The following is a 27,351-nucleotide window of genomic DNA, read 5'->3' as shown; positions in this document are numbered from 1 at the left end:
CCTTTCACAATGTCTATTATACCTCCTAGATTTTAGTCACTCTTTCAGGTTCTTACACTAATGAGATAATACAGTGTTTATACATGCAGGTCTGATTTATTTCACTTATGGGTATGGTCTCTAGTTGTGTCCATTTTCCTCTAAAAGCCTTGAGATTGTCTTTGTTTATAGCTGAGTAATATTCCATTATGTGAAGATACCACAACTTTTTTATCCATTCCTCAGTGGATGGGCATTTGGGTTGCTTCCATGACTCAGCTATTACAAATACCCAATCCAAAAATGGGCATCTGAGATGAACACACACTTCTCAGATAAAGAAATACAAATGACAAATAAATACATGAGAAAATGTTCAACATCGTTAGTCATTTGTGAAATGCAAATTAAAACAGCACTGAGATTCCATCTCACCCCAGTAAGAATGGCTATCACTAAGAAATCAACCAATAAATGCAGGTGAGGCTGTGGAGAAAAAGGAACCCTTCTCCACTGCTGGTGGGAGTATAGACTGGTGAAACTACTGTGGAAATCAGTTTGGAGATTCCTCAATAAACCAGGTCTCGAGGTCCCATTCAATCCAGTTATTCCCCTTCTGGGTATTTTCCTACAAGAACTGAAAACATCGTATCACAGCGATATATGTACACTCATGTTTATAGTTGTGCTATAATTCTTAGTTGTCCAAACTACAAGTCACCCAGAACATGACAGAATATTCCTATCAATATTGCTGATGCTCATACCCCACTCACTATTCCTGTATTGTCTTTGTGTGTGAGCTTATCTATGTGTGTATGATATATATTATACACACATACATGTGTGTATATATATAATATATACACATATATATGTGTATATGTGTGTATATATATGTGTATATATATGTTATTATATATGATATCTTTGAAAACCTACATGAACATGTGTTCAAGGAATGATAAAGATACCACTTATACCATAATTAACAAATTGATTAATATTTTGTTTGGGAAAGTACAAGGGAACATATTTCAGGATGGTCTTTCTTAGAAACTTAAAAACTAAAGTATCATATTATATACTACTGTGCTATGGTACTATTTCTTCTACTTTAGACTTGTATGCTGAAGCCATATTTTGTATTAAGGGGAACAGGGTTGGGAGTATTGGTGTGTTTTATTTCTTCAAGTGTTCATCTTTACTTATTTCTATTGTACAACACTCTATAAAAGTGATGGAATGACTTATAATAAAAGGACATGCTGTGGAATGCCATTTATTTTTGTCAGATGTATCAGAACTACATGTATATACATTTGGAAGAAGTCTGAATATTCTTTAACTCAAATACATGTTCATTATAGCAGATTAAGAGGGTGTGTGTAAAAAGATTAAATTATATGCTAAACATTTAGAGTCTTTATGTGTTTATGTTAATTTAGAATAGCTAGATCAGCAGCATAGTTTAGAACTGAAGTCTTAGACTACCTCCCAAAAGACTTGCATAACTATTTAATACAAGAGCATTTGGCTAAAAATATGTATAGGAAAATTTTTATATAGCCAAAAATAGAAAAAAATCCTGTTATAATGTAGATTGGACATTCTGCATCCAGAATTTCTTGGGTATTACTTTAACAATTTCATATTTCATACCTTTGTATTTTAAAGTTAAGACATTTATAACATCCCTATAAAAATATTTTATCAGTGAGTATAGATCTGCATTTTGATCAAAAACCTTTTTTGGCAATCTGGTTGAATATATTCAAATTTTCTCAGAAAAAGGCATGTTTTGTACAGAAATTTAATAGAATCATGAAATTTCTTGTTGGACCCCAAATATAGAACCTATTGGGGGTCTGGAGTCAGCTTGCATGAGTCCTTGGGTTCAGACCCCAGCCCCTCCAATCTAACCAAATTAAAACAAAACAATTCTCCCAAACAACCTATTACAGCAATATTGCCCTCAGACAATTCAGTGAATAACACATTAGGTCATTTGCCTCTATAAATTAGAATACTAAAAATTATACTAAGCTAAATCATGTACACAAACGCACACTCTCACACACACACGCACACACACTCATCGATCTTGAGCATCTACTGCGTACAAAGCCCTGGCCTAAGTATGTGCAGTGTGATGCACTGTGAAAGTGACTTAATTCACCAGGTCTCATTGCTTTCTACTGCATGCATTGGCACCAGTTTGCTCCCATCAGCACTCCGCATGTACAGGGGCTGAACCTCTTAGGGGGTCTGGTAAAACTGACCTGGGCAAAACACACAGAGCACTGGCTTGCTCTCACTTTGCTGTGCTCCTTCACTAGCAACTTGGTGACGGTCTCTAGCTGGCTATGGGAAGGGACACGCAGACTGTAATATGAACAACTCCAATGAAGGAGATTTTTGGAGTGCTTGGCCCCTTGGGACTCTCCCCAGATTTATTTACTCCTGGTTTATTTTTAGGAGCATAATTTCCAAAATACATAAACTACATTCTAGAGAACTGGTTTACATCCGTTTTCTGAACATTATGCTGCCTGAGAAACAGGAGCCTCCATTCTGTATGTGTTGCTGGTGTCAGTGATTCTTCAAAGATCACTCAGGAGAAAACAGCACAACACCCTGTGGTATTTACATGCAGCTCATGGTTGTGATGCAGGACAAATGATTTGATGGTATTTTGCTTAGGCCCATCAGAAAAAAGGGTTACAGCTTTCATAAGTGGTTCCAGTCCTAACACTGGGAGGTACATCAGCATACTTGTTAGTGTCAACCTGCAAACATAGGACTTTCAGTATAGTTGGTCTCACTGAACTGTGGGAAACAAAAGGTGGCCCACAAGAAGGAGGAACCATGTATTTCAGAGGCTTCTGGAAGAAACCTGTGACTACGTCACTCTAACTTCATGGAAACAGGTAATGCGCTTCATTTTTTTCCTGAGGTCATTTTCACATCAAGGGAGTGGCACTTTCTTTCCCCAAAGCTCCCTGTTACCTTGGTTGCTCAGGTTTGAGTTTGGGAGAATTATTCTTTTCATTCCAATGAATTTTCCCACCTGTTTCCATCTTCAACCTTCTCATGGCTAGATCATAGATTTTTCTGAGGTTAGGTACTTTGGAATAAACCAAAACCAAAATAAAAAACAAAACAAAGCACCTCCTAGGTTTGCTGGCATTCAATTTGGAATTCAAAGCACATATAAGGTGATGATAAAATATGCCTAAATTTTTGAAAACCGCAGTCATTTCATGGATTGTTAACTTCCAGGTGTACAAACTCCACTGACATCCATACTTTATACCACAGCATCTACGATATTTTCCGCCTCTTGGTAAATTATGTTAACATTGAGCACATGTATGGCCAGGCAAAGGTACCATGCAGCTCAACAAGAAAATGTATAATAGCATTACTTTGATTATTTTTTAAAGTAAAATTTAAAACTCAGTGTTTGATGACTGATATGTGTTTGATGGCTCCAGGCATATATCTGTGAAGAAAGAAGCACCGTCCCGGGGGACATGGGGAGACACTTACACGATGTGGGCCAAGTTGAGCGGCTTTTCAGGCTGATCAGGGAACATGGGGTGCAAAGGTTCCCTGCTGGATGCGCAGCTCAGAGACTTGCTTAAAGCATTGGTGAGCTTCTTAGCAGGTGATTTCTGGGAAAAGAGAAGGGTAGAAATCATAACAACTGACTTTGAGGTAAGAATTTATCAGATGATCTACTTTTCAAAATAACCATCCATCCATTAATTCATTCACCCCAGAAGTGCTTCCTTAATTATCTACTCTAGGTCAAGAAGTTTGCTGGAAGCTGGGAATAGAGTACTGGAACAAGCCGCCAGCGTACCTACTCCCTGCTGCTCAGAGACAGCAAATGCTGTGGTAAATAGAAGCAGCCATTGCACTTGAGACACCCGAGGGGCCACTGAACAGGCCAACAGGAGAGCTGACAAAAGCTCAGGGGACTAAGCAGGTTAACAAGGTCCTTATATGGCATGTCGGGGACCATATCTTAATCTTGTAGGCAAAGGGAGACAATGAAGACCTTAAATCACCAGAATTACGGGGTGAGATCTGATTCTAGAAGAATTGCTCCCACTTAAGAAGAAAAGATATGTTAGGAGAGAGAGGAAGATGAGCAGAAAGTTTTTGCAGGAAATTAAGTGAAAGGTGCTTCTACATGGCCCAACATGTGCAACTGGAAGTAAAACAGAAACTTCAATCTGCATCGTTCAAATTTAAAGTTCATGTTTTTTCCAGAACATCATGCTACCTCTTTTTCATCTGGACTAGCGTCATGTTTATCTTAATATGATACCATCCAAATTACAAAAATATAATAAATCTTTATAACACAAAATATTATATTTAGATAATAAATCTCTGACAAAATTTTCCCTTTCCTTGAGGAGCCAGTTATAATTTTGTCTTTGCCTTTTCCACCTTTTGCACTTTTTCTGTTTCATAATTAGTAGCGCTATAATTTTTTTTTTTTTTTTTTTTTTTTGGTTTTTCTCCGGTACCAGGAACCGAACTCATGACCTTGCGCTTGCCAGGCAGGCGCTTTGCCACTGAGCTAAATCATCAGCCCCAGTAGTGCTATAATGAAGTGACTATTGTCTTTGTTATTAATTAAAAGCTAAGTAGCAGGATCATTGTTTATGAAAGTCCACACTTAAATCAGCACATTTAAGTCACTTAATTCTTACAACATTTAAACCATTAGGTCTGCTGTCCTCCTGCAGAGTCAGATCTAACTTTGTAAGGACAGTGTCCTATTGCACAAAGTCGGAGTTCTCAGTCCCCAAGAAAGAGGCTTTCTATGTGGCTTTAGCATTTACATGAAACAACTAAAAATGATTAGTCTTCAAACATCAACCCTGGGATAGCAGTTTGAAAACTAGTAGTACCTTGACAGTTAAAAAAAAATAGAGTGTTTGCTCCCATCTTTGCACTGAATTGTAGGTCATAATTCATGTTCTTACAACTATCCTCAGCACATGATACAACACACCATGAGGGGGACATGGACTCAGCACAAAGTGCTCAGGATACTCGGCCTTGGTGAAGAACTGTTATTTCATGTTGAAATCCAACAAGTGATGAATTATTAATGTAGTTACAGGGTATAATAATTTCCCATTATAGTTCCCTGTATGATAGTTGTTCATTATACTTGCCCATGTGATTGCTAGAATGTTCTGATGTAAGATGCATATTCTGAAGACCTCCTTTATTTTTTTAAAAAAGAACAGTAAATTACGCTTTTAGTAGAGACTACAGCTTGAATTGAATTAAATAGAATATTTAAAGAGTTCAATAAATATTGAATTTAAATTTAGAAAAACTCCTAAAAAATTTACATTTTCCTGTGATAGAACTATTTCAACAGGCACTGGCAAGGCTGATGGTATACCCCACAAAAAACAATCCCATCCATTCTTAGACCAATCCTTGGATATTGCATGAGAGCAATATTGCTAGAGCTGATCTTTGATTTTAACTAAGACAGAGGTTAGAAAACTGCAAACCATTGATACAAGAAGCCCTCTGAGAAAGTCCATTTCCTTCCATAATCCTAATGCCATGTGCTCCTGAAAATGCATCTATCACACAGACACTCATGTGTCAGCTTTACCAAGTTGGTCAATTACACTATTCATGCAAAGAGGATTTGCTAATATAATCACAGCCTCTCCACCCCACCCTCTGCAAGAAAGGTAAAATGGAACAGTATCAGTAATCTCACATTCTCGTGTTTCTTTCCTTAGTACTCAAGGATCTAGAAAAAATGACTATATTTTTCAGCAATTTCCACAAAAACAAAATGAATCTTTACCTTACTGTGAAAAAAAGACTATGCTCCAGAAGATGCTTGCTGTTCAATTGCTATTTCAGTCGGTACTGAATTGTCTATATTCAAGGGGTAATATAGTTTGAGGCTTCCTGTATTTTGAGTCTCAGGAAGGTACAGTGGGTTCAGATGGACAAGTAAGAGACTCCAGTAAAAGAGGGATGGCAGGGAAGGGACAAGGACTGTTAGTGTTGGAGGGGCTAAGTCTGCTCCTTAATTCTATACCCATCTTTGACAGTCCCTTTCATTCTGGGCCGCACTCCAACTGCAAGTATTGCCCAGACCTTGCCTTACCCATGACGTATACTCTTTCATTTGGTGCTGGTTGCTATGGGAGCCACCAGCATGCCCCCTCCAGAAGCAGTCCTGACAGAGCTGGTAATTGTGACACTGCTGGCATCGGTAGCGAAATCCCATCATACTCTCGCTGTGGCAGTAGGAACACTCAACCGGATGGAAGACTAAGGGGGAAGTAAGAAAAAACAGGAACATGACTGTATGAGCCAGAGTAAGGAAAAACCCAGCTTCAGTGAAATTGCATTTTCTGCTGTGTGCCATGACTTCAGACAACAGTCAAGTTTGGCTCAGAGAAGCATCAAGTTTATTGCTGGAATCTCACTACACTTTTCAAGTATGCATGTGGGGCTGGGGGAATGGGATGGACAACAGGTGTCCTATTAGTGGCGCAAATCTCTGTAATGCCATTTGCTCTTTTTTCTCTCATCTCTTACAGAACATAAATTACCCAAATGACTTTGCTTTTCCCCAAAACTGCTCAGTCTCCTGGAGACCAGCACAGCTCACCGAAGACTCAGAAACACAAAGATGAACACAGTTAACTGTTCCGTGGGCAGAGAGTAAATATTAAATAAATGGAAAATGACAGAAGATAAACAAAGGGACATGGGGGGGGCAAGTAGAAAAATTGCTTGAGACAATTGAGTTACTTTTAAAATAATCATTGACTTAATCAGTGATATTGTCTTCATCTAACTGATAATTTTTCTTTTCTGAGGCAGGTGGATAGGGCCAAAGATGTGTGTAAAGTACCTGAATACAGTACTTACTTTGTTCAATAAATATATTTTGGGCAGGAAATTAGAATTATAAAACAGGCAAGGTAAAATATATGAGATTTGAGCTAATAAATGATCAACTCCAAATAAATCTCTACATGTTATAACTAAAGATACTAAAACAAAAACAACAACAACAACAAGAACAAGAGAATTTCTTGCCTCTGATAAAGTTATTCTCTGATCAACCAGCCAGGAAAAATAGCGCAAATAAGAATAAGTGGGGTTAAAAAGCAAAGTATGCATAGACATAGCCAGTTCTGGGTGCACAGTCTTCTAAATATACATTGTTAAGTTTTCTGTTACCTGGGGATGACAGAGTGGGACTTGAGTCTAGAGTAACTATTCTTGAACAAGTGCTCAAGAAACTGATCTGCAGTAAGAAGTCCTGAGAGAGTGTGAATGAAATTCCAGCATTATGACTGAAAAATGACTAGTCCTGGGAGTACAAAAAAAAAAAAAAAAACCCTCATCCTGTAACATAATATGGACCTCGATTGTTTTTTACTTCTACATATAGATAAGATTCATTAAAAAGTGATTGTTATTAACTGCAGAAAACCTAGTAAGTTCACTCCTTAAATTTTATCAATGAGCAAAACAGGATAAATTCATAGATTTTAACTAAAAGAGAATATAAAGGCAGTCGCTAAAAATTTTGAATGAAAATTTAAAGTGAAGTGAACTTTAGCTCCAAAGTATATGAAAGAAATATGTAGACATTCAGATTCCAGTAAGATACATGGGATAAATTATGTTCTGTCCAACTGAAGAAATTTCAGAGTTCAATTAACCAATAAAGAACAAGTAAATATTAGAGGCATTGAATTCTTCTGTGATTAAAATTCTCTAGCTCTTGTCTTAAATTGTATTACATATTTAAATCTGGATATGCCAATAGCAAATACTTTTATCCTAGAAATATTTGATTAAAAAACAATATAAAATCTCCTCTGTACCATAAGGACAACTGTTGAAAGCTTGTAAGTTGGAACATGTGACTAAAGATTAGCAAGATGCTCTCATTTAATTTTTTTGCTATCCCTCACACCTGTTCCTTACTGATTTCCATGGAAGAAATAGTACAATGCATATTGATATGAGAAATTCAGATTTGAACTAAACACTTGAAAGTGTCATGTTCTTATTAAGGTTCTTCTGTCATACACACCTGATTTGTGATTCAGAGCTACACAAGGAGATTTAATGAGTATTTAGAAGTTCAGTGGTCTTATAAGGCTTTATTGGTCAGAGAGATGGGTTAGTCCTAACCAAAACAAGACTAAGAACTACTAAATAGACATCCCTAAAACACTGCCATGTGATGAATGACTGAAGAGTTGATGTCTCTCTTTCAATAATACAATAAGCTGCTTTTGCACTATAGTGACTACTCACCATTTTCAACATTTGCTAGTCGATGCAGGAGAGGCAGCCAGACCAGACACTGTGGGGGAGGATCAGACATGAGCGTGTCCAGGAAACCATTTAATGTGACTTTTTTCTGCATCAAAAAAAAATCACAAAAGTTTAAAACAGAGAATAATCTTACCTGCTATGCAAATATCATTGGAGGTTGAACAAACAATACAATTAACTTCTAATAGATGAAGAAATGGAATTTTCCAAATTTGTTATTAATGCAGTTCAGAACTGAAAGCACTGATTGCTTTCTATGCCTAAATCTGTACGAGACAAGATTATTTCCACTGAGACTGAGCAATAGCAAAACCAGGGGTAGAACAATTCTGAGAGCATTACTTTTATGGATGGGGTAAGAGGGGGAATTAAAACTCTCCATAGAATTTATGGACAACTTTCCTTTCAAGCTGCTCAGCTGGCTGAAGGAATAAATATTTAGTGGTCAGTGTGAATTGCTCTGTTATGTTAGATTGGGAGAGAACATATAAATTCTTTTTTTATTTCCTTTATTCATCTTTCCTCTCAATTCAGTCTGCTTTGGTTTCCTCAGTGTGGCCCTTTTTAATACAGGAAAAAATGTGTTATATCAAATTTCTTTAAAAAGTGACAAAAGTAATGTTATGTTAACATACGCTCTGTGATACTATGAACAATAATTACATATTTATATGCAGAAATAACCATTGTATTTGACATTTCAAACTAGCATATCAAAGTGGATGAAACTTTAATATTTTAAATAATAAATCAGTCTAGAAGAGTTACAATATATTTTAAAGCCTGTAGCCTATGTTAATCCTTATAATTCACTAAATAAGTACCCTTTACTGATCTCTTATTACCGGCAGAGATTTATAATTTCAGTCTTTCTTCATAATACTTCACAGTATAAATTAAAGGTTGACATCAATCTTACTATTAAATATGCTATGTAAAATATAGACAATGAGATAATATTTTTAAAAAGACAGTAGAATTTATGACCTAAAAAAATTGTCTTTCAAAACTATCATTTGGGATGACTTGGACTTTTTCCAATGAAATATTTTAGACATTTTTGGAATTTCACCCTTTAAACTGCTATTATAAAAATGATAAGACACAAATAAATTGGTCCTGGTAATTTTTGATGTGTTATTTCTTTTTGTACTTCAGATGATCTTTTCCATCTTGATCATTCACTATATTGGCTAAAAATCACTCCTGGATATTTCCAAAACTATCATTATGAAGAATTACGTATGTAGAAATTTTTTTTTTTTAGTTTTTGACAAAAGGGCTTCCTATGTAGTTTAGGCTGGTTCTGAATTCACTATGTAGCCTCAGCTGGCCTTGAACTCACAGCAATCCTCCTGCTCCAGCCTCCCAAGTGCTGGGATTTCAGGTGTGTGCCACCACACCTGGCCAGAAATTTCTTTTCATTAAGGATATTTAAATGATGATATAATGGGACATTCTGGAGGATATTTAAAAGAGAATGTCTAACATGGGAAGATTACTGTATTCCTCTTTCAGTTAATAAAAGCCAGGCCTAGAAAGACAGCTACTGCATGTTCTCATGTAGAAGGTGAAATAGTTGATTTCAGAGAAGAAAAAAATGAAAAGGTGGTCCTCAGAAGCTAGGAAACGGAGGGAGGAAGTGGTAAAGGGAGGATCAGTAACAGGTACCAGGGTATGTTTAGAAGTAACTCCAAGGAGAAATTACTGAAAGAAGACAATATGTTAGCTGGGGGCAGAGGCTAGAAGGAACACACAAGAGTATCTACGGGGGCACATGGGGCCACAGGGAGGGTTATAAGGACTCCTGGGTGAGAAGATAAAGTAGCAAAGCTAGATTTATCAAATAAATTGTGTCTCTTTATTAACTGTATAGCTATACTTGTGAGTCTACCTAAACTCATGATTCATAGGGATACCTGAAGCAGTTTCATTCTCCCAGGCCTCCAAGGGAACAGACTGATGTTCATTAGCTGGACAACCAATGCGGTTTTCCAGGGGTTGCTATGAACTAATTTTTTTAGCAATTATTTTTTATTTTATTTGCACTGATTTCATATTTATGGGATCCTGGTGGAGGGCACACCTGGCTAGTTTGTATTTTTAAAAGATTGCAAACAACCTTCAGAAGACTGTAAACAAACCTACTGCACTGTGCTGGAGAGTGGGCTTGTAGTTTGTTCCATGTAAACACAGGGGGTCAAAACCAAGGAGCCTTCCCTATGCCCAGTTCAAACACATCATTCATAACCCTAAATGCATCATATCATGGCAGATGTAGTTGTGTTTGCCATGCTTTGGGCCACTCAGGTCGCATTGTGGTGACTCCTTTCTTCTGTCCTTTGCTGAGCATTGCTAAAACTTGGTACTGGGTCAGATAAGTGCCTCCCGTGAGGCTGAGGGACAGCTCAGTCCTTTTGACAGTGCATGATAATAATAATGATGCCAAAATTGTAAGGATGAAATTACACGAAGAAAGTAAAGAAATTAGTATGGTGCTTGCCTCATGGTCAGTGAACACTAGTGACTATTATGATCCAGGTATATTGGGTTAGTGACCTGGCTCAAAAGGCATTTGTCAGAGGCTAGAGCTACACTCCAGGACATTGTCAGGTAGAAATGTCTGTGCATCTATGACTGGGAAGGACACACATAAGGAGAGCAGCAGCTGCTTGAGAGATGTTTCCTTTAAAATGTTACCTGTTGGGAGAAACAGGATCTAGCTGACTGTTCTGTGTAACCAAATGAAGGACCTTCAAACACTGCTGTGGGTAGTTTGAGAACTTCTCGAAGGAACTGGTCATATCGTCCATAAACCATCACTCCGCTGGAGTCAGAAATCATCGAGAAAATATCTGATGGAAGGGAAAGGATGAAGGTATTTATTCATCACACAAACATTCTCTACTATCTCAGGTCAACATATCTGCTACTAAGAATGAAAACTGTGGCAGAGTAAGTGTATTATTTTTATGAAGGAATACTATAAAGGCTAACTTTTATACTTAAATATTTCTGGCATGGTGTTTTCTCTGGTGTCTTCTCATTGGTGATTCTGGCACACAAACATAAACTGGTCATTTGGGAAAATTAACATAGTTTGAGAGCATAAAATGTCACATTTTTATTCTGAGGTCAGTTATCTATTCACATACAACTCAGTAGGGGTAATTTTTATATGTGTGAGGTATTTGTTGACCTCATTTGAAGCACACAATGAGAGGTCGGCTGTGTGTCTATCTGTTTAGCCATTATCCATCTATATCATCAGCAAAACATTTAGGTTTTGGTTTAAAATATGTGAAAAATGAAAGATACAGCAAGGATAAAGATGTAACAGAAACACCATTAACTTCCCACAGAAGCAGAAAACTTATTATAAATCATAGTGTTCTGGGTGGAAGGCACTTGATTTATAGGGAAGGGTCTTTTGACTCATGTAGTGAAGAGAAAACCTGGCCTTGTGGATGATCAATGAGGTAAAGTCAGCGTCTTGGATTATTCTCCAAAGCACTCTGATTTCACTGAACCTCTGATCTTCAGTTTCTGCTACTATGTTCATTTAATGAATATTAATGGAGTAATTTCCCAAGGTATTTTGTAATTCCTCTTTGGAAATCACTGTCAGAATGAAAGGTTTGCTATTCATTTATCACCATGTTAGCCAGATTGCTGCTAGGCCCAAGGAGCTGCTGGGATAAACTGTTGTAAATTCAATGTACTCCATTCATACATTTTAGCTTTGAATTTCTGAGGTCAAAATGTAATATGAGAACATTGCCTTTACACTGTAACCAAATGTTAGTAAACATACTGTAGTCTTTCAATGGATTGTGTTTTGAGGTTGTGAATTAACTATTATTTTCTTAAATGCACCAATTGCAAAAGATTTATACCATGTTTCAAATAGTTCATTAATTATGAGAATATAGAAATTCTATCTGGGGTTAATACACAAAATATATAAGGAACTCAAAAAACTGTATAAGAAGAAGACAAATAACCTGGTTAAAAATGGGCAAAAGGTACACATACATACTTCCCAGAAGTCAGACAAATGAATGGTAGGTGATGAAAAACACCTAATATCACTACTCATCAGAGAAGTGCAAATCAGAACCACAGTTACATATGATCTCACTCCAGTAAGTATGGCTGTTATCAAAGAGATTAGCAAGCGTTGGAGAGAACTTGGAGGAAGCAAATCCTCCTTCACTCTTGGTGGGAATATAAACTAATACACTCATTATGGAAGACACTGTGGAGGTAACACAGAGATTAAAAATAGAACTACCCATGATCCAGCAATCTTATTACTGGATATATATCTAAAAGAAATGAAATTAGTATGTTGAAGAGATATCTTCGCTCCTGTGGATTGTAGTATTGTTTACAATAGCTAAGAAATGTAATCAATCTAAGTGTCTGCCAGTAGGTGAATGGATAAAGAAAATATGATACACATCCATCATAAGAAGCATACCCCGTCAGTTGCAACAGCATGGATGAACCTGGAGGATATTTTGTTTAGTGAAATAAGCTGGGCACAGGGAACTAAATATAGCATCATCCTACTCCTATGTGAAATGTACAAATGTTGATCTCATAGAAGTTGGGAGGAGAATGGCAGTTACTGTAGGCTGGAGGGGGATGGTGGTGGTGCGAGGTGGAGGTTGGGTAGATGTTGGTCAAATGATAAATAACTACAATTAGAGAAGAGGAACACATTCAAGAGATTTATTTATGGCATGGTGATTGTAGCTCATGACAGCATACTGTACTTTTCAAAACAGCAAAAGAGAATAGATGTGATGAGTTCTCACTATAGATTATCCAAATAACTATGTGAAATATTGTTGAGACAACAGAATAGATAATTTGGGAGTCATTTAAACTTCTCTGTACTTCCTACTTATCTATCTTCTATTTTGTTCTTTATGTATGTGTGTGTGTGTGTATGTGTATATAAATTTCTCATATAAGAGAAAAAATGTAATATTTAAGTTTGTGTGTTTATTGAAAAAAATTTTGTCCTTGTATTTGTTTATTTCTTCTCTGCAAGAGAGAATCTTTCTTTTGTCTATGACCTGTACTCTGACTAACAGTTTGACCATTCTTTTAAGATAATAATACATATTATTTTAATCATTCTCATTCTCTAGTTATTTTGTTATGAAATTTTGTTTTATTTTTGATAGAAGTAAGGGTGCTTTTATATTTTCTTAATGTCTACTGGGATTACATTAAAGAAAAAATTTAGAAATAAAAAGAAAAAACTCTGTGAAGCAATGTATATGTTAATTTGAAAAATTTGACCATTTTGTGATATATTTATACATCAAAACATGTTGCACACTACAACTACATAAAATGTTTGTCATCTTACAAAAGAAATTCTATCTGAACAAAAACATTAGTGTTGTTCTCATCCATTTTCAAAATGTTATTTACTTAGGGAATTATACCTCATGTTCCATTATAACTAGTCAAAAACCAAAAAAAGAAGCTGCCAATAGCAAAAACTGTCATGTAATTCCAAAAACAGGAGCTGAAGACTTTCAACTGAAAGGGAGAAAAAGCAACTTAGGAAAAGAAAATTGACTTTTTGAAGAGAGTGGCCACCTTGCTAGTTTTGGGGTAAGTCATCACAGGGTCGTCTAAAGTGTCTTCTAGGCTCTCATTTCCCAGATCAGGGTACACTTTGTAAAGTAGCCTGGTAGGCTGTTCAGTCACCTAGTAGCTTTTCAATCACCCCCTGAAGAATTTAGACATCTCTGACTAGAGCAAAAGGAGATGGAGCACCAACTGTGACCTTCCACACACTTGAAACTAGAACTGACATCATGTGTGCTGATGAAGATCTGTTAAGAGACAGCCAACCTGGGCTAGACTGTTGTGATGAATGGGCAATGGCTATTAATGGCCACTCAGATTTTGAAAAAAGAAATGAAGGGACTCTGAAGAACTGAACAAAATGATGTATCTGTAGCTTAGTTTTGGGCTTTAGGTAATATGATGATGATTTCATATATATAATATATATATTTTATATATATGAGTGGCTGTTTCAAGGATTAACTTATTTAATAGAAGTACTTAGTACTTGTAAAGCACTTAGAGTCACAGTTTGCCCATAAGACTCCATATTAATTTCACAATGCATTATTCTGTCATGAATTTCAGATCCTTAGGCTTTGCCTCCCCAGTAGGATTTCCTATAAAAGGTCAAAGTCAAATTCTACACCACTTTTGTATTTCCCATAGCACCATGCAAATGTGGATATTTTAGAAGAATTTACATTCACTGATTCTTTCAATTAAAAGCCAGCTAGCACATACTACATTTGTGCAACTGTGGTAAGCAGCAAATACACTGCAAGGTTAGGATGTAGTTCTTGCCCTCTGGGCTTTAGAATGGCAGAGGAGTGCTTGCTGGGTGCATGACAGGACATCACAGACTTTATATCATGGTGTGAACACTGGAATGAGCGTGGGTAGTATGGAGCAGAAACTCTGAGAGAAGCCTTCCAGAGGGAGAAGTGAGGCAGGGCCAAGGGTAAAGGCCACTGATGGGCGAGGCAGGCACAGATGAGGAGAGTGGGTGCAGGGATGCAGGACCAGGATTGCAGCACAGGCATGGAAAGAAGAACAAGCAGAGTGCACTTAAGGGTCTGCAATCAGCACTGTCTGAGCAGGAGTTGGCTGCAGTCAAGCATGGTACAAGGGGAGGCTGATGTAGGAAGGGCTTTGCAAGCTCCGCTAAGAATGTGTGGACTGTGTCTGGGGGATGCTGAGGTAGTTTCTAGAGAACCTAAAGTAGGCCAGGGAGTTAGAAACACTACCCTGGAGGTGGCCTTGGGGGAAGGCTAGGGGGGTCAGCGTTATAGACTCAATAAATGCGGACATTTGTCATAATGCTAGTCTTTTGAGCAGGAGAAACAAACTCTCCTTAACAGATGTAGAACAGTATGTGATGTGCCAATCTTACAGTAGTAGACTTAGAATTCCTTATGATCCTTAGGACTGTTGAAAAAGCCCCTAGGAAGAAGTATGAACAGGTGATCCAATCCATGAAAACAGTAGTTTCTTCTCTGATGAACAACTGAGCAGAACAGGCGTGCTTTAGCCAGTTTGTTCGGATTGCGGGGGTGCCCGTCCTCTCCTACGCTGGGTCAGTGTTGGTCTTTGGAATGACACAGCCAACACTGCAAATCAGCTGATGTTGGCCCCGAGTATTAGAAATTGCGATGCAACATGGAGTTGTTGCCGCTTTTTCTATATTTTAAATCATGAAAAAATCAGCTTCCCTTTTCTGCTGTTTTCTCCTAGTTTCATTTCTTAAAATTTCTAATTTACGCTTAGCCAATTATCCTTGCTCTGTGCTCTCCAACAAAAAGGGGCTGGTGGGAACAAACTCGACATCCTTCCTCCCTATACACAGAAAGAAAGACTGCCAAACAAGCACAGCTGGCACACTGACATGAAGTGGATTAGAAAAATTTATGGAAGGGAAAATAAAACATTCAAACCCTAAAAAATTCTATGTCCGTTGACTGTACTCTTTCTTAATTATGAAAGTAATGTAGGAAACCATGACCTTGTCTGCTTTATTGCTGAAATGAAAGCCAGTAATAGACTGTAGAAAATACCTACAACCCCAATTACCAAGGGTCAGCCATTGCTGTCTATGGGCGTATTTGTGCACAATTGCTCATTCAGCCAATAATTGTCATTGGAACTAGAAATATTGGTGACTAAAGATAATCAGTTTTGACTCATTAACATTTTGGAGAGATTCTTCTAACCAAATTGCTTCCAAATAATTGTTTTTGTCAAATTTCTTCAAACAAGTTACTTGGAATCCAATGAAGTTCCCGTTCTACAAGTGCCAATGTGAACAGTGCTTCCTCAATTGGAGAACTAGGGACACAAGAGACTATGATTCAGATCTCTTGCTCTCAGAGAGAGGAACATGACACATCATGGTCATACTACCTGCTTTTCTACAGCATTTGTGACACGGTGATGCTGGTTTCCAAAGCCTGGAGAACTTCGTCTGTCTCAAGTGGAACTTATGCTTGGTTGCTTCCTTTGATGTACTGAGGAGTTCTGACTTGGCTGCCTGACAGCAGGCCTACTTTGCTCACTGACTGTGCTTCTCGGAGGGAGACAGGATGGGGTGGGGAGAAAACTCTACAGCATGTACCATTTTCTTTGAATTCTTGTGCTTGCCATGGTTCTTGTAACTGGTAAGGATCTGTCCAAAAATTGCCTGAGATTGGTAATTGCTGAATTTATTGGTGTCAAATATTTTCCTCAACTAAGAGAAAAGGGTGGACCTTCCCAGCCCAACAGGTGAAATGGATTCCACATGGTCAGAATGTCTGTCAGGCGTTTCCTCTTAACAGTCCCTGGGTTAGTAATTGGTCTGGGATGCCACCCTGGGCAATGACACTTGAAGGCTGGAGTGAGATGAGACTCCTGAAACTGCCAAGCCCCCCTTTTCCTTTGGAGAAAGATGATGCCTGATGAAGAGAAAGCGGAGGGGAAACACGGGAAGGCTTGTGTGTTTGGGGGCACAGGATTAACATGGAACAGCTGAGGGCTGGAGTCCTGAAGTTTAGAAAATTTGTTTTATCAGTTTTCTGCAAACATATTCTAACATAGGATCTTTTTATCCAGGTACCAATTAATATAATATTGGACAAGTATTATTATCACTAGTTTCTTGGATTTATCTAATGCTCTGAGCATACATGGCTAAGTGTGATGTGAGACCAGCAGGCAAGGCCCTCAGGGGTTTCTTTCTCTGCTTCGGTTCACTTTGCTAAATTTTCTCTTGCTAGTCTAACCCTGAAAGAAATGCCTCCAGTTACTGCGAAGCCTTCTCCCAGCTCTTTTTAATACCATTGGTTCCAGAACTGATCGCTCAACCAAGCAATGAGGCCGGTAATTTTCATCGTCTAGGTCCTTTGGGCTATACGGAGACTAGCCTGACCCTCACGAAGTTGGGTGGATGGCTCTGAATTTGGCTGCACTTGGCTTGTTCTTAGAAGAAAGTCCCAGGGAATGAGGGGAACCAGGTGGTCACCTGGGGCTGTGTATTATGCTTCCCTATACTTATTTACTGGTCCAATGAGAAAACTCTCCCTGGAAGTGTGTCTGGGGAAATTCCAAAGGAGCAAAGAGCTTTTCTGTATCTTCCTTCACTCTTTTTCTTGGCACTTGAGAAGCAAAAAGTGCACTCTGAAACTGACAGGCAAAGAAGAAAAGACATATGATGGGCAGGCAGGGTGGTGCACGCATGCAATTCCAGCACTCTGGAAGCTGAGGCAGGAGGATAACTGCAAGTGTGAGGCCAGCCTGGGCTACAAAGTCAATTCAAGGTCAATCTGAGCTGCAGTGTGTGACACTGCCTCAAAAAGACAAAAACAAAGCAAAGCAAAAACCTCATAATCTTATGGCTGTGAGTCACAGATGGCCACAGCTAGAAGTGATGCTATAGGTAGTGAGTAAAATCCCCAGATTCATATTGTGGAAGAAAACTGAGGACCAAAGAAGTGAAGTAAAAGCAGTGTTGGGTTACTCGGCAAATTAGTCCCATAGGTGGAACTCTACCACCCATAGCAGTGCCCTTTTAACATCACATTATAACCTAAATTCAGATTTAGGGCAATGGGTGGAAGACTTAAAGGAAACTTATACACATCAGCATCAGCATCAGCATCAGCATCAGCATCAGCATCAGCATCAGCATCATTTTAATCTAGTTCAAAAAGAAAATTCTTACTTTGCATTTCTACCTGAGGCCTACTGCATCAGAAATTCTGGGGATGGAACCAAAAGTTTAAAAAGTATCCTAAAATTTGAGGAACATTGCTATAAAAAAAAGGGTCAGGATTTAAATCCCAGCACCATCTTATGTATGTGACTTATTTTATGAGGCTTGGCTTTTTATATCATAGCAGACAAAATAAAACAAAAAACCCACTGTGTTATTGGCTAAAAACTGCACTGAGGTTAGTAAGAACACATACACAAAGACACATAATCACTCAATGCTCTTTAGCTATCTTTAGCTACACAATCTCTATATAATTCCGATGCCTATTCCCTGGCAATATCTGCATTGGAATCTGTGGAGTTCCCAGTGACTCGAATGGGACGGGCCGAGGAGAATGTGGAAATGTGCCAGCACCTTTGGCACTAAAATGTCTAAAGGTGATTGCTGCCTGATTTGTTTTTTACATCTTCAAACTGATCAACTACCTGTAATACAGCACAGCACAATGAACTTTTACATCTTTAAACTGATCAACTACCTGTAATATAGCACAGCACAATGAACTAAAAAATGCTTGTCTTATGTTGATATCAGGAAGAATCCAGCTGGTGATACTCAAATTTTAAATGATATGAATCCATCAGTGGAGGAAAACATCCATTTCATTTAACATTTATCTAATATGAAAGTATTTCTATGACAAAATCCAAAGATCAAGGAAGGTTACATTCCAAATGATTCTCATAGAATGAGGAAACACACAAATGGGCAGGACAGCACACAGGACTAAGGGAGAGGAGGTGCACAGAGCACAGATAACCACCAGGAGACACAAAGAAGAGCGACTTACATCTTAGCTTGTCCATGATCTTCCCTCCACACAGTGTGGCTAAAGCCATTTTGACAGCAAATACTGAGATTTTACCGTGGCCTTCCCTGTTTCGTGGTAATAGAAAAAAAACATGGTGTCATTTGGAGCACAGCCAGTAATGATGTTGACATCTTCTCTTCTGTAGAAATCAAAGGATACATGACCGCATGCATTCTGCGAGCACATTCATTGTAGAAAAGGTTGAGCACAATTCAACATGCATTTCTGAAAACTGGTCTATTCAAGTTCCCTTTTTTCAAGTTACATCAGAATTTGTAGTTTATTTTTTTGTAAATCTCACTTGCAAAACTGGGCTGATAGCTAACTATGAATTTAAATAATAGAACATGCATTTAACTTGGGGTTTCATAAAATAATTGTGTGCAGGATGATTCGAGTCTCTCTAACTTATTTAAACAATCTTCAGAAGTGTCTTTCTTTTTTTTAGTTTTTGTTTTTTTTCCCATACCAGGAATCTAACTCACGGCCTTGCACTTGCCAGGCAGGCACTGTGCCGCTGAGCTAAATCCCCAGTGCCCAGAAGTGTCTTTCTTGTCATCGCATTCCTGAATTTGAGTTAGGGTAACTATCCCCATAGTTACCCTTCTCCATCACTATTTATTTCAACTATCATTTCCTATCCAAGGCAACTGTGATTGCAGGACATATTTAGTTTTCAAAGAAAGCTGGTATTTTAAAGAGGGAAAAGTGAGAGCTCCATTTGAAGAGTTCTACTATTACTGAAATTGACACAAATACTTTCATTGATTTAGAAAGTATGAGAAACTGATCTTCCACAAAATGTGTCATACAGGGCATAATGTAAGAAGTATAGTGTTTCAGCTAAATTATTTTCTAGTTGGAATGAACTGTACAGTCATACCTTGGTTCATGAACTCGATTCTTTCCATGATTCTGGTTGCAAACAAAACTGGAAGAGAACTGAATCAAATTTCTCCATAAGGTCATTGAATTTGATTCATTGAACCTAGTCATTGAATTTGATTCAGTTCTGGTTCAACTTGGTTTGCAACCAGAATTGTGGAAAGAATCAAGTTCATGAACCACGTCCACCACTGTATTCTTGTATCTTTGAAGTTAGAAAGAGTGTCATATTATTAATTTATTGCTTTGATAGTTGCTACTCTTAAGAATGATCAAGAGTTATTTAAAATAATAATGTGGGCTGAGAAGTAAACAAAGTCTGTATTGCCAATGCTCTAGTACATAGAATAAATTACTTATATGAATAAGATTTATGTATGTTCCTTTGTAGGTTTCTTTGCTCCTTAGTAGGCTTCTGAGAGAAATCATTTGTTTTTCATCTTTGTTGCTTTCTTTCTTAGCATAGCACCTGGAATACAGATAGCCAGGGTACAAAACTGACCGATGGTGGTGATTTCCCCAATATATTTCCAGGCCTGAGCACCAGGCTTGTGTAATTCTTTATGAAAACTCACTACTTGGATACCTCACGCAAAACCAGGTGTGTTCAAAACAGAACTCATTATCTTTACAGAGCCCTTGCACAACACATAGACCAACCCTAATACTAACAGCTTTTCCTCCTCCACCCCTCTTTTGGTTGTTAGAACTACCATGTTATCCAAAAATGAACACTGGAGCAGATGTTACCCTCGCCTTGATTTCTTGCTCTTCCTTAATTCACCACTGTCCTGACAAACATTTGAAAGACTCAAATATCTCTCTTCACTGTATATGGAATCCATCCCTTCCCTCCACAGTCATTGCTTCTCTGGGTTCTTGCTTTACCACAGTAATAACCTCCAAAATGATCTTGCTGCTTGCACGCTTATAAATTAATTTGACTATATTATGCCATGTTTAAAATGCTCCTCACCTCTTTTTTTCCCACAGGATGAAGTTTTAATTTTTTTCTCATGGCATACCTAGCTGTCTCTTCCAGTCTCAGCTCCTACCATTTCTGCAGCTGTGCTACTGTCACCCTGTTTTGTACCTCCTGGCTCCTACCCTTCCCTGACGGTCTGTCCAGGACTCTCCCATCCACTCTTGGAGATGCTGAACAATGCCATCATTCAGTTTGCTCTTAAAATAGCTCCTGCCTTGGATGGGGAGATGAGCATCCCTCCCTCCTCCACTTTTGCCTATTATGTGACATTAATCACAAGAAGTGACCTTGATTTGTTTATTTTCATGTCTGCAATGTGACTCCATACTCTGAGAACCTGGGGGGCAGAAATGATTCTCCTAAATCAGTTAAATTTCCAGTGCCCAGTACTGTGTTTAACACAAAATTAGTGATCAATGAATTTGTTATATTAATGGAAGGGTATTAATCACTATAATGTGTCCCTAACATTTTCAGCATCTATTCATGAATTTTGTTTTATTAATTTTAGAGTAGGTAGCTGTTCTAAAAATGCAATGGTTTTGTAAAAACCACCTTTTTCAAAATCATCTCAAGTCCGTGCATTCCCAATTGCGTGGATAACTGGAGGTATTAAATATTTTGCATAAGGGAATAATCAATTTCTTTTCTTAGGTGGGAACATGTTTCAAAGAGCAAAAATAGAAAAGTCTCGGAAGCATGGAAGATTAGGAATAATATGCCAAGAAGGCAGTTTTCAAAATGCAAAGGAATTGAGGAGCATTATACGTTGAGTCTTCAAGAGCAGTACAACTTCCTTTCAATGAGTCAGAGAGAACAATTTAACTCAGGGGAGAGGATTGAGCACAGATGATGTCAGACTGGAGAGTTCTCCAAAGGATGAAGCGATGATACTCATGAGGGAGTTCTTAAGCTTTAGCTTTTAATGAAGAAGATCATGAAAAGATTGCCAGTCCTGTATTTTTCCTAGAAATGGAAGATTGATTATATTAACATTGGTTGTATCTGAGCTATTCTGCCAAATTGACACAATAAATCTAGATAAATCACCGCATGGAGGGCAGCTGAATGAGAGTTTTGCAGGAACTCAAGGATGAAATTAGGCCACTGGATCTATTGTTATGCAAGCTACTGTGCCAGATTGCAAATGTGACCCTGTCAGGGGGAAGGACTGGAGGGGTGTGGGCAGATTTAGATCCTGGTAAGCACACCTCTACTGGGCAAGTTCAGACCTTGCTCCCTTAGGCACTGGGCAAATCCTTAAGGATTTAAAGAGTGAGTGACATGACTGACTCTGCGAAGGAGAAAGGTGACAACAAAAATGATGAGATTTTTTTTAAAAGTGCCTTTTCCGTAGATACAAGAGGATGGTGAAAAGGAGGGGTAAAGAAAAGATTTTATTTTTAAGGCATTTGACCAGGGTCCATACCAAAGGCCATTGCTGGCCAGGTCAGGGAGCTGGGGACCGTATGTTGTGAAAAGAGACTTGACATTGACGTAGGAAGCAAGGAGTAGAGAGAAAATTGTTGCACCCTAAATAGAGACATGTAAGAACTATGCTCCCTAGAAATTGTATTTACTTGGTACCAAACTTGATTTATAACCAATCAGTGAAATCTGTTAGGTGTCTTGAGAAATGGGAAGAAACTCAGAGGATGGAAACAGGAAGTCCCGTGGGTCCTGAGCAAGAAGGCGGCACATAATTCCAAAATGAGTGTGTACATACAGGGAGGAACTGAAAACTATGTTGAATGATTAGATGAAAAAAACCCTTATTACAGTAAAAAAACACATTACCAGGAATGATGGGATAAGTGTGGTTGCAAGAGGGGAGAGTATTTATGGGGGGATTAGTGGCAATGTGTCTTTTGCTGTAATAATTTTTAAAATTTAAACACTCACTCTTTTTGAATATCTCTTACTGATCAAATGTTCATGACAATTTCTATCAATTAGAAGTTTTAAAATGTGTCCCCATCCACTTTATTCACTTGATCTAATACCATGTGACTTCTGATTTTTCTCCAAGGTCAGAATGACCATGAAAGGTACATATTTGCAATTGATTCAAGATGTCAAGGTAATCGTGACAGCGCAACTAAAGACACTCATGGAGGAGGACATCCGGGACTGCTTCAGAGAGTGGCCACAAAAATGGGATAAGTGCGTTTGAACCAAGGAAGAGTATTTTCAGGGAGAGTAATGACAAAGTGTCTTTTACTGTCAGCATTTTTAAAAAATATGATCATTCAAGTATTTTTGAGTTGTACCCCTCCTCCCCTCAGAGTATGGGGCAGGTACGGCTGTGCCTACAGACACTGGTAGCCAACCACAGCTCAGGAAGTGGGGCTGCAGATATGTGCTGCCGATGGAACATAGATTGTCAATAATGCTACAGGCCAAGTAGCGTGGAACTGGGGCAACACCAGAAAGAGCAGAGAGAAAGATTACACTTCTTTGCTTTTACAAAAAAGCTATGGCAGCACACCTTCAGTGTCTTAAATGGTGCTGATTGGTGGCCACCTCAGAAGGAACAGAGCCAGATGTGTTCGAGAGTGGCCCATCAGGATCACAGACCCAGGTGTCAGCAACTAATGACCCAACAGCATAAGCTTTCTTTGTGGATTAAAATTGAGAGTGCAGCTGGTTTTTTGATAGTGTAAAAGGTACAGTAAAAGCTTTAAAAGAAATTAGTAGCATGCTATTTTTATCAAAATAATAATCTTATTAAAAATAAAAACAAGTTTACTTACAGTATTTTTTTGCATCCAGTATAAAGAAAGAACACAACATATAATGTATACTTTAGTCACCCCCCCATTATCTTTTGGCACAATGGAATGTATTCTGGTTTTAAGCTAATTACCTTGGAGATTTTGCCTGTACAAATTTTCTGTTCTAGTTTCATATACAAAAATATATGTTTAAATTATTTTACTGGTATTTAATGAACAAGGTCTTTCAGGGAACCCAGCTAATCTAAACAAATCATCAAAAATACAAACTGCAATAGCTTCATAAATTAATATTTCCTTAATTTTTTATTTCCCTTTACCTTTTTTTTTGTTGCCCTCTGGAAACTTACCAGCTTTCTTAGGGCACAAATGATTGAAAACAGAAAGGGGAAAACACTCTGGCTAAAATATATATGGCTATTTGTAGCATGTCTGTCTTAGAGAAACATGGATTACTTTAGAGTTTGAATTACCATAACAAATACGAGTAACTGTTTCATTCTAGGTTGGGTTTTTCCTGCCCTCATATAGAGACAAACTGATTTTTTATTTGCTGAGGGAAAAATTTCCTGGAAGGGAAAATCTGCTTTTGACAGAAAAGAAAAAGGGTAAATAGATATTGATAAGCCTGGCTGAACTCAGAACAGAATGTACATTTTCTCCATCTGACCAAGAGAGTTTCTTATTGAAAGTGACAGAATTCCATGACAAATTTCAAGTCCTTAAAGTGAGATCTGAATTCTGACAAATGCTTCCTTGAATGGGTAGAAGTTATTTTTCTATTTAAGATGACTGAAATCAGAGACTCCCTTTTTACCAACATATTTCATAAAAACATTTGATAAGCATTTTTGATAAGCAGACGCACAACATCCAAACTGCTTTTTGTAGAACATTTTGATGGCTTCATTAACTGAGAATTGTTTGCTTCCCTGTACTCCTTCCACAGCCCGCCTCTTTCATGACACATTTCTTTATCTGAAAATTACTTTGCTCATAAGAATCGCTCATTAGTTGTTCATTAAATATTTTCTGAGATTGTTTCAGGGGCTGGCAATGTGCAAGTGAGTGAGAAGTAGCTCCTAGTCTCCACTTGCTCACAGTCTATTGGAGGAAAAGAGTTGGAAATAGTTAATTTTAATATAACACTGTTTTCAAATAAAGAACATCTCAGTTCATTCACCTTGTCCTATCATTTATTCCTAGCCTATCACAGCACCTAGCATGTGCTAATGAAACTAATGCACAAAAGAAAAGAAACTTTCTGATTTACTATGTAAATTTAGTTTGAGAACTATAAAGTGTTCAAGTAAAATCATAATTATTAACTTTATGGCCCTTAATACTATTTTTTATAAGCACATATTTGTATTTACATTCTTCCTGTGGAGTAACAGTTATATAGTGGCCTTGAATTCAGGAGAGAGTGAAATTGACTTATGAACAAAGAGAAACACTGTGTTTGCCCCTGGCATCTCTTTGGGCTTCCTAAAATGTTAGCAAAACATCTGGGCAAAGAACTCTTCATATCCCTGGGAGGGGCTAATATTCTTGGGTTGTCTCCCTTACTTTTAAAAAATCTCATCTGTCACTCATCCAAAGTATAAGTCTGAGGAAAGCTGAGTGACGCTAATGATGCTCAGTTAATTTGCAATTGTGAAAATTCTTTGCAAAGATGAGTCCATTTCATGGAGAAATCTGGAACACACTATTTTTCACTAGAACAAAATTTTAGTTAGTGGAGGATAACATTCTGTGGACACTTTGAATTTAGGAACCCCCCCCCCCCGAAAAAAAAGTCACCATAAAAGAGAGATGGTAGGAGACAGGAAGATGGGAAGTGGATCTAAGGAAGGAGGGAAGGAGGAGGGCAGGGGTGGGAACAGGGGGTAAAATGATTAAATGCAATGTACCGATTTTCCAAGGTGAATGTAATTATTAAGTATTGCAAAAATATGCATAAAATATGCATAAAAATACTAATAAATAAAAAAATAAATAATTTTTAAAAGAAAAAACCAAGTCCAGTAAACAGTTTTAAATACTTATTTGTAGCTCATATAAATAATAGAAGAAAAGAGAATATTTGGATGTATGCAACTCTTCCCTCTTTGCTGTCCTGCATCCACAGAGTCTCAAACATGAACACTACATTTTCTTGGTGCACAGAAAAATGGCCGTGGACTTTGTATTTCTTCTTGCACAAAACATCAGAATCATTTATAAAATTCAAAAGGCAAGAAGATTTTGGCAGAGTTCCAGGATTGCCGCATATCTCTGCATATGAATTAGTGCTGTGCTGGCTGTCACGGTGTCAGAGGCTCAGCAATGGGCGTGGCTATTCCGATGGCTTGGCGAGGTGTGACACGTCATACAGAGAGGAAAATACCAGGACTTTGTATTCTCTGTGCAAGACTGTCACACAATGGATTTGTCATTCTGCATAGTTGTCAGAAGACTGGCACTAACGCTACAAAATAAAACTTGTTCAATCCAAATGTTTCTTTCACATAGTGTCAAATATGTCTAGATATCACAAACTGGAAAGGTTACGAAGGTGAGCCTAATACTAATATTCTGTAATGATCAAGGTAAGTCTAGGTGCAAAAATGTATCAATTCTTATATTTAAAAATGTAACAAAAAGCTTGAGTAAAGTGGAATTTAAACAAATTCTTTTTTTCTGCATTCCTTATCTAGTAAGAAGTCATATGATCTGCAAGTTATTCAACCTTTGTCTTGGCTTCATCACCTCCTCACCCGCATCATTACATAATGTAATGCTAAGTTAGCAAGCCTGTTCACACATAGTCAATGTTGGGCACTTCTTAGCTATTATTACAACTATTATTATTATCATCAAAGAACTGATATTAAATTGCAGATTGGTCCCTGCAAAGAGGAAAATTACTTTTCTCTTTAATATTTACCATGGTCCTAAGATTTTTTTCAGTGACAGAATGTGTATGGAAATGATACTTGCTAAAAACAAAGCCACTGTTACCTATCTACTCTATAAGAAATTGTCCTAAGAAGAAAGGTACTAATGAACCGAAGTAAGAGGAAGCCAAACGGAAGTTGTTGCTAGTGTTTCCACTTACTCCTGGGAGTAAGAAGAACGCAAGAGAGGTACACCGAAGTTTGTGACAGTGATGTCACCGACATTAGTAATCATGGATGCCTGTCTTAGAGGGTGTGAACGGGAGTGACAAGGACTGCTAGTCTTGCTCATCTATTGGAGATCAAGGAGAACTTATTCTCTGAGTAAGAACTAAATTAGTCTTACCAGAGCTAGAAAAGGTCAACTTTTAATATTCACTCATCAGTGCATGCTTGTGTTGGGCTTAGTCTCAGGGGCTGGGCATCCAAAGAAGATGAAGCCAGAGCCCACCCTAAAGTAGTCTATGGGAAGTAGTCACACACAGAGTTGGAGATGCTCTGTGAGAGAACAGCAGAATCTTGTACAAGGAGCAGTGGGACTTGGGGAGGTGTGATCATCTTGACTGGGGGAAGCAATGGCATCAGTCTGTGACTTGTCTTAGTCACTTTGTCATTGCTGAGACACAGTACACGACACCCACAACTCTAAAGAGGAAAGGTTTATTTTGGCTCACAGTTTGTAGAGGTTTCATTCTACAGTCTTAATTGGCTCCAAGGCAGGGTGACATGGCAGAGGGGCATGGCAGAGGACAAAGAGTTCATGGCATGGTGTTGGGAGACATGGAGCAATCAAGGGAGGGTGG

The 27,351-nt window shown here is 38.0% G+C and overlaps 1 protein-coding gene across 16 annotated transcripts in view; it reads right to left on the bottom strand.

Annotated features, from left to right (window-relative positions):
• Window positions 1-27,351, bottom strand: part of Dtna (dystrobrevin, alpha) — a 262,268-nt gene that overhangs the window by 70,690 nt on the left and 164,227 nt on the right. For all 16 annotated transcript variants that reach the window (XM_013508483.1, XM_005372772.2, XM_013508451.1 and 13 more), the window contains exons 6-10: window positions 18,984-19,069; window positions 11,050-11,204; window positions 8,329-8,434; window positions 6,149-6,315; window positions 3,532-3,656 (exon numbers count right to left, since the gene is read on the bottom strand). In XM_013508483.1, the coding sequence (XP_013363937.1) occupies window positions 3,532-3,656; window positions 6,149-6,315; window positions 8,329-8,434; window positions 11,050-11,204; window positions 18,984-19,069 (639 nt within the window). The remainder of the gene's footprint in view (window positions 1-3,531; window positions 3,657-6,148; window positions 6,316-8,328; window positions 8,435-11,049; window positions 11,205-18,983; window positions 19,070-27,351) is intronic.

Source organism: Chinchilla lanigera, unplaced genomic scaffold, assembly GCF_000276665.1.
Source record: "Chinchilla lanigera isolate Chin_1 unplaced genomic scaffold, ChiLan1.0 scaffold00001, whole genome shotgun sequence".
In the NCBI taxonomy this organism is placed as follows: Eukaryota; Metazoa; Chordata; class Mammalia; order Rodentia; family Chinchillidae; genus Chinchilla; species Chinchilla lanigera.
Note: the sequence above shows the minus strand (reverse complement) of the source record. Positions and strands in the feature narration are given on the sequence as shown.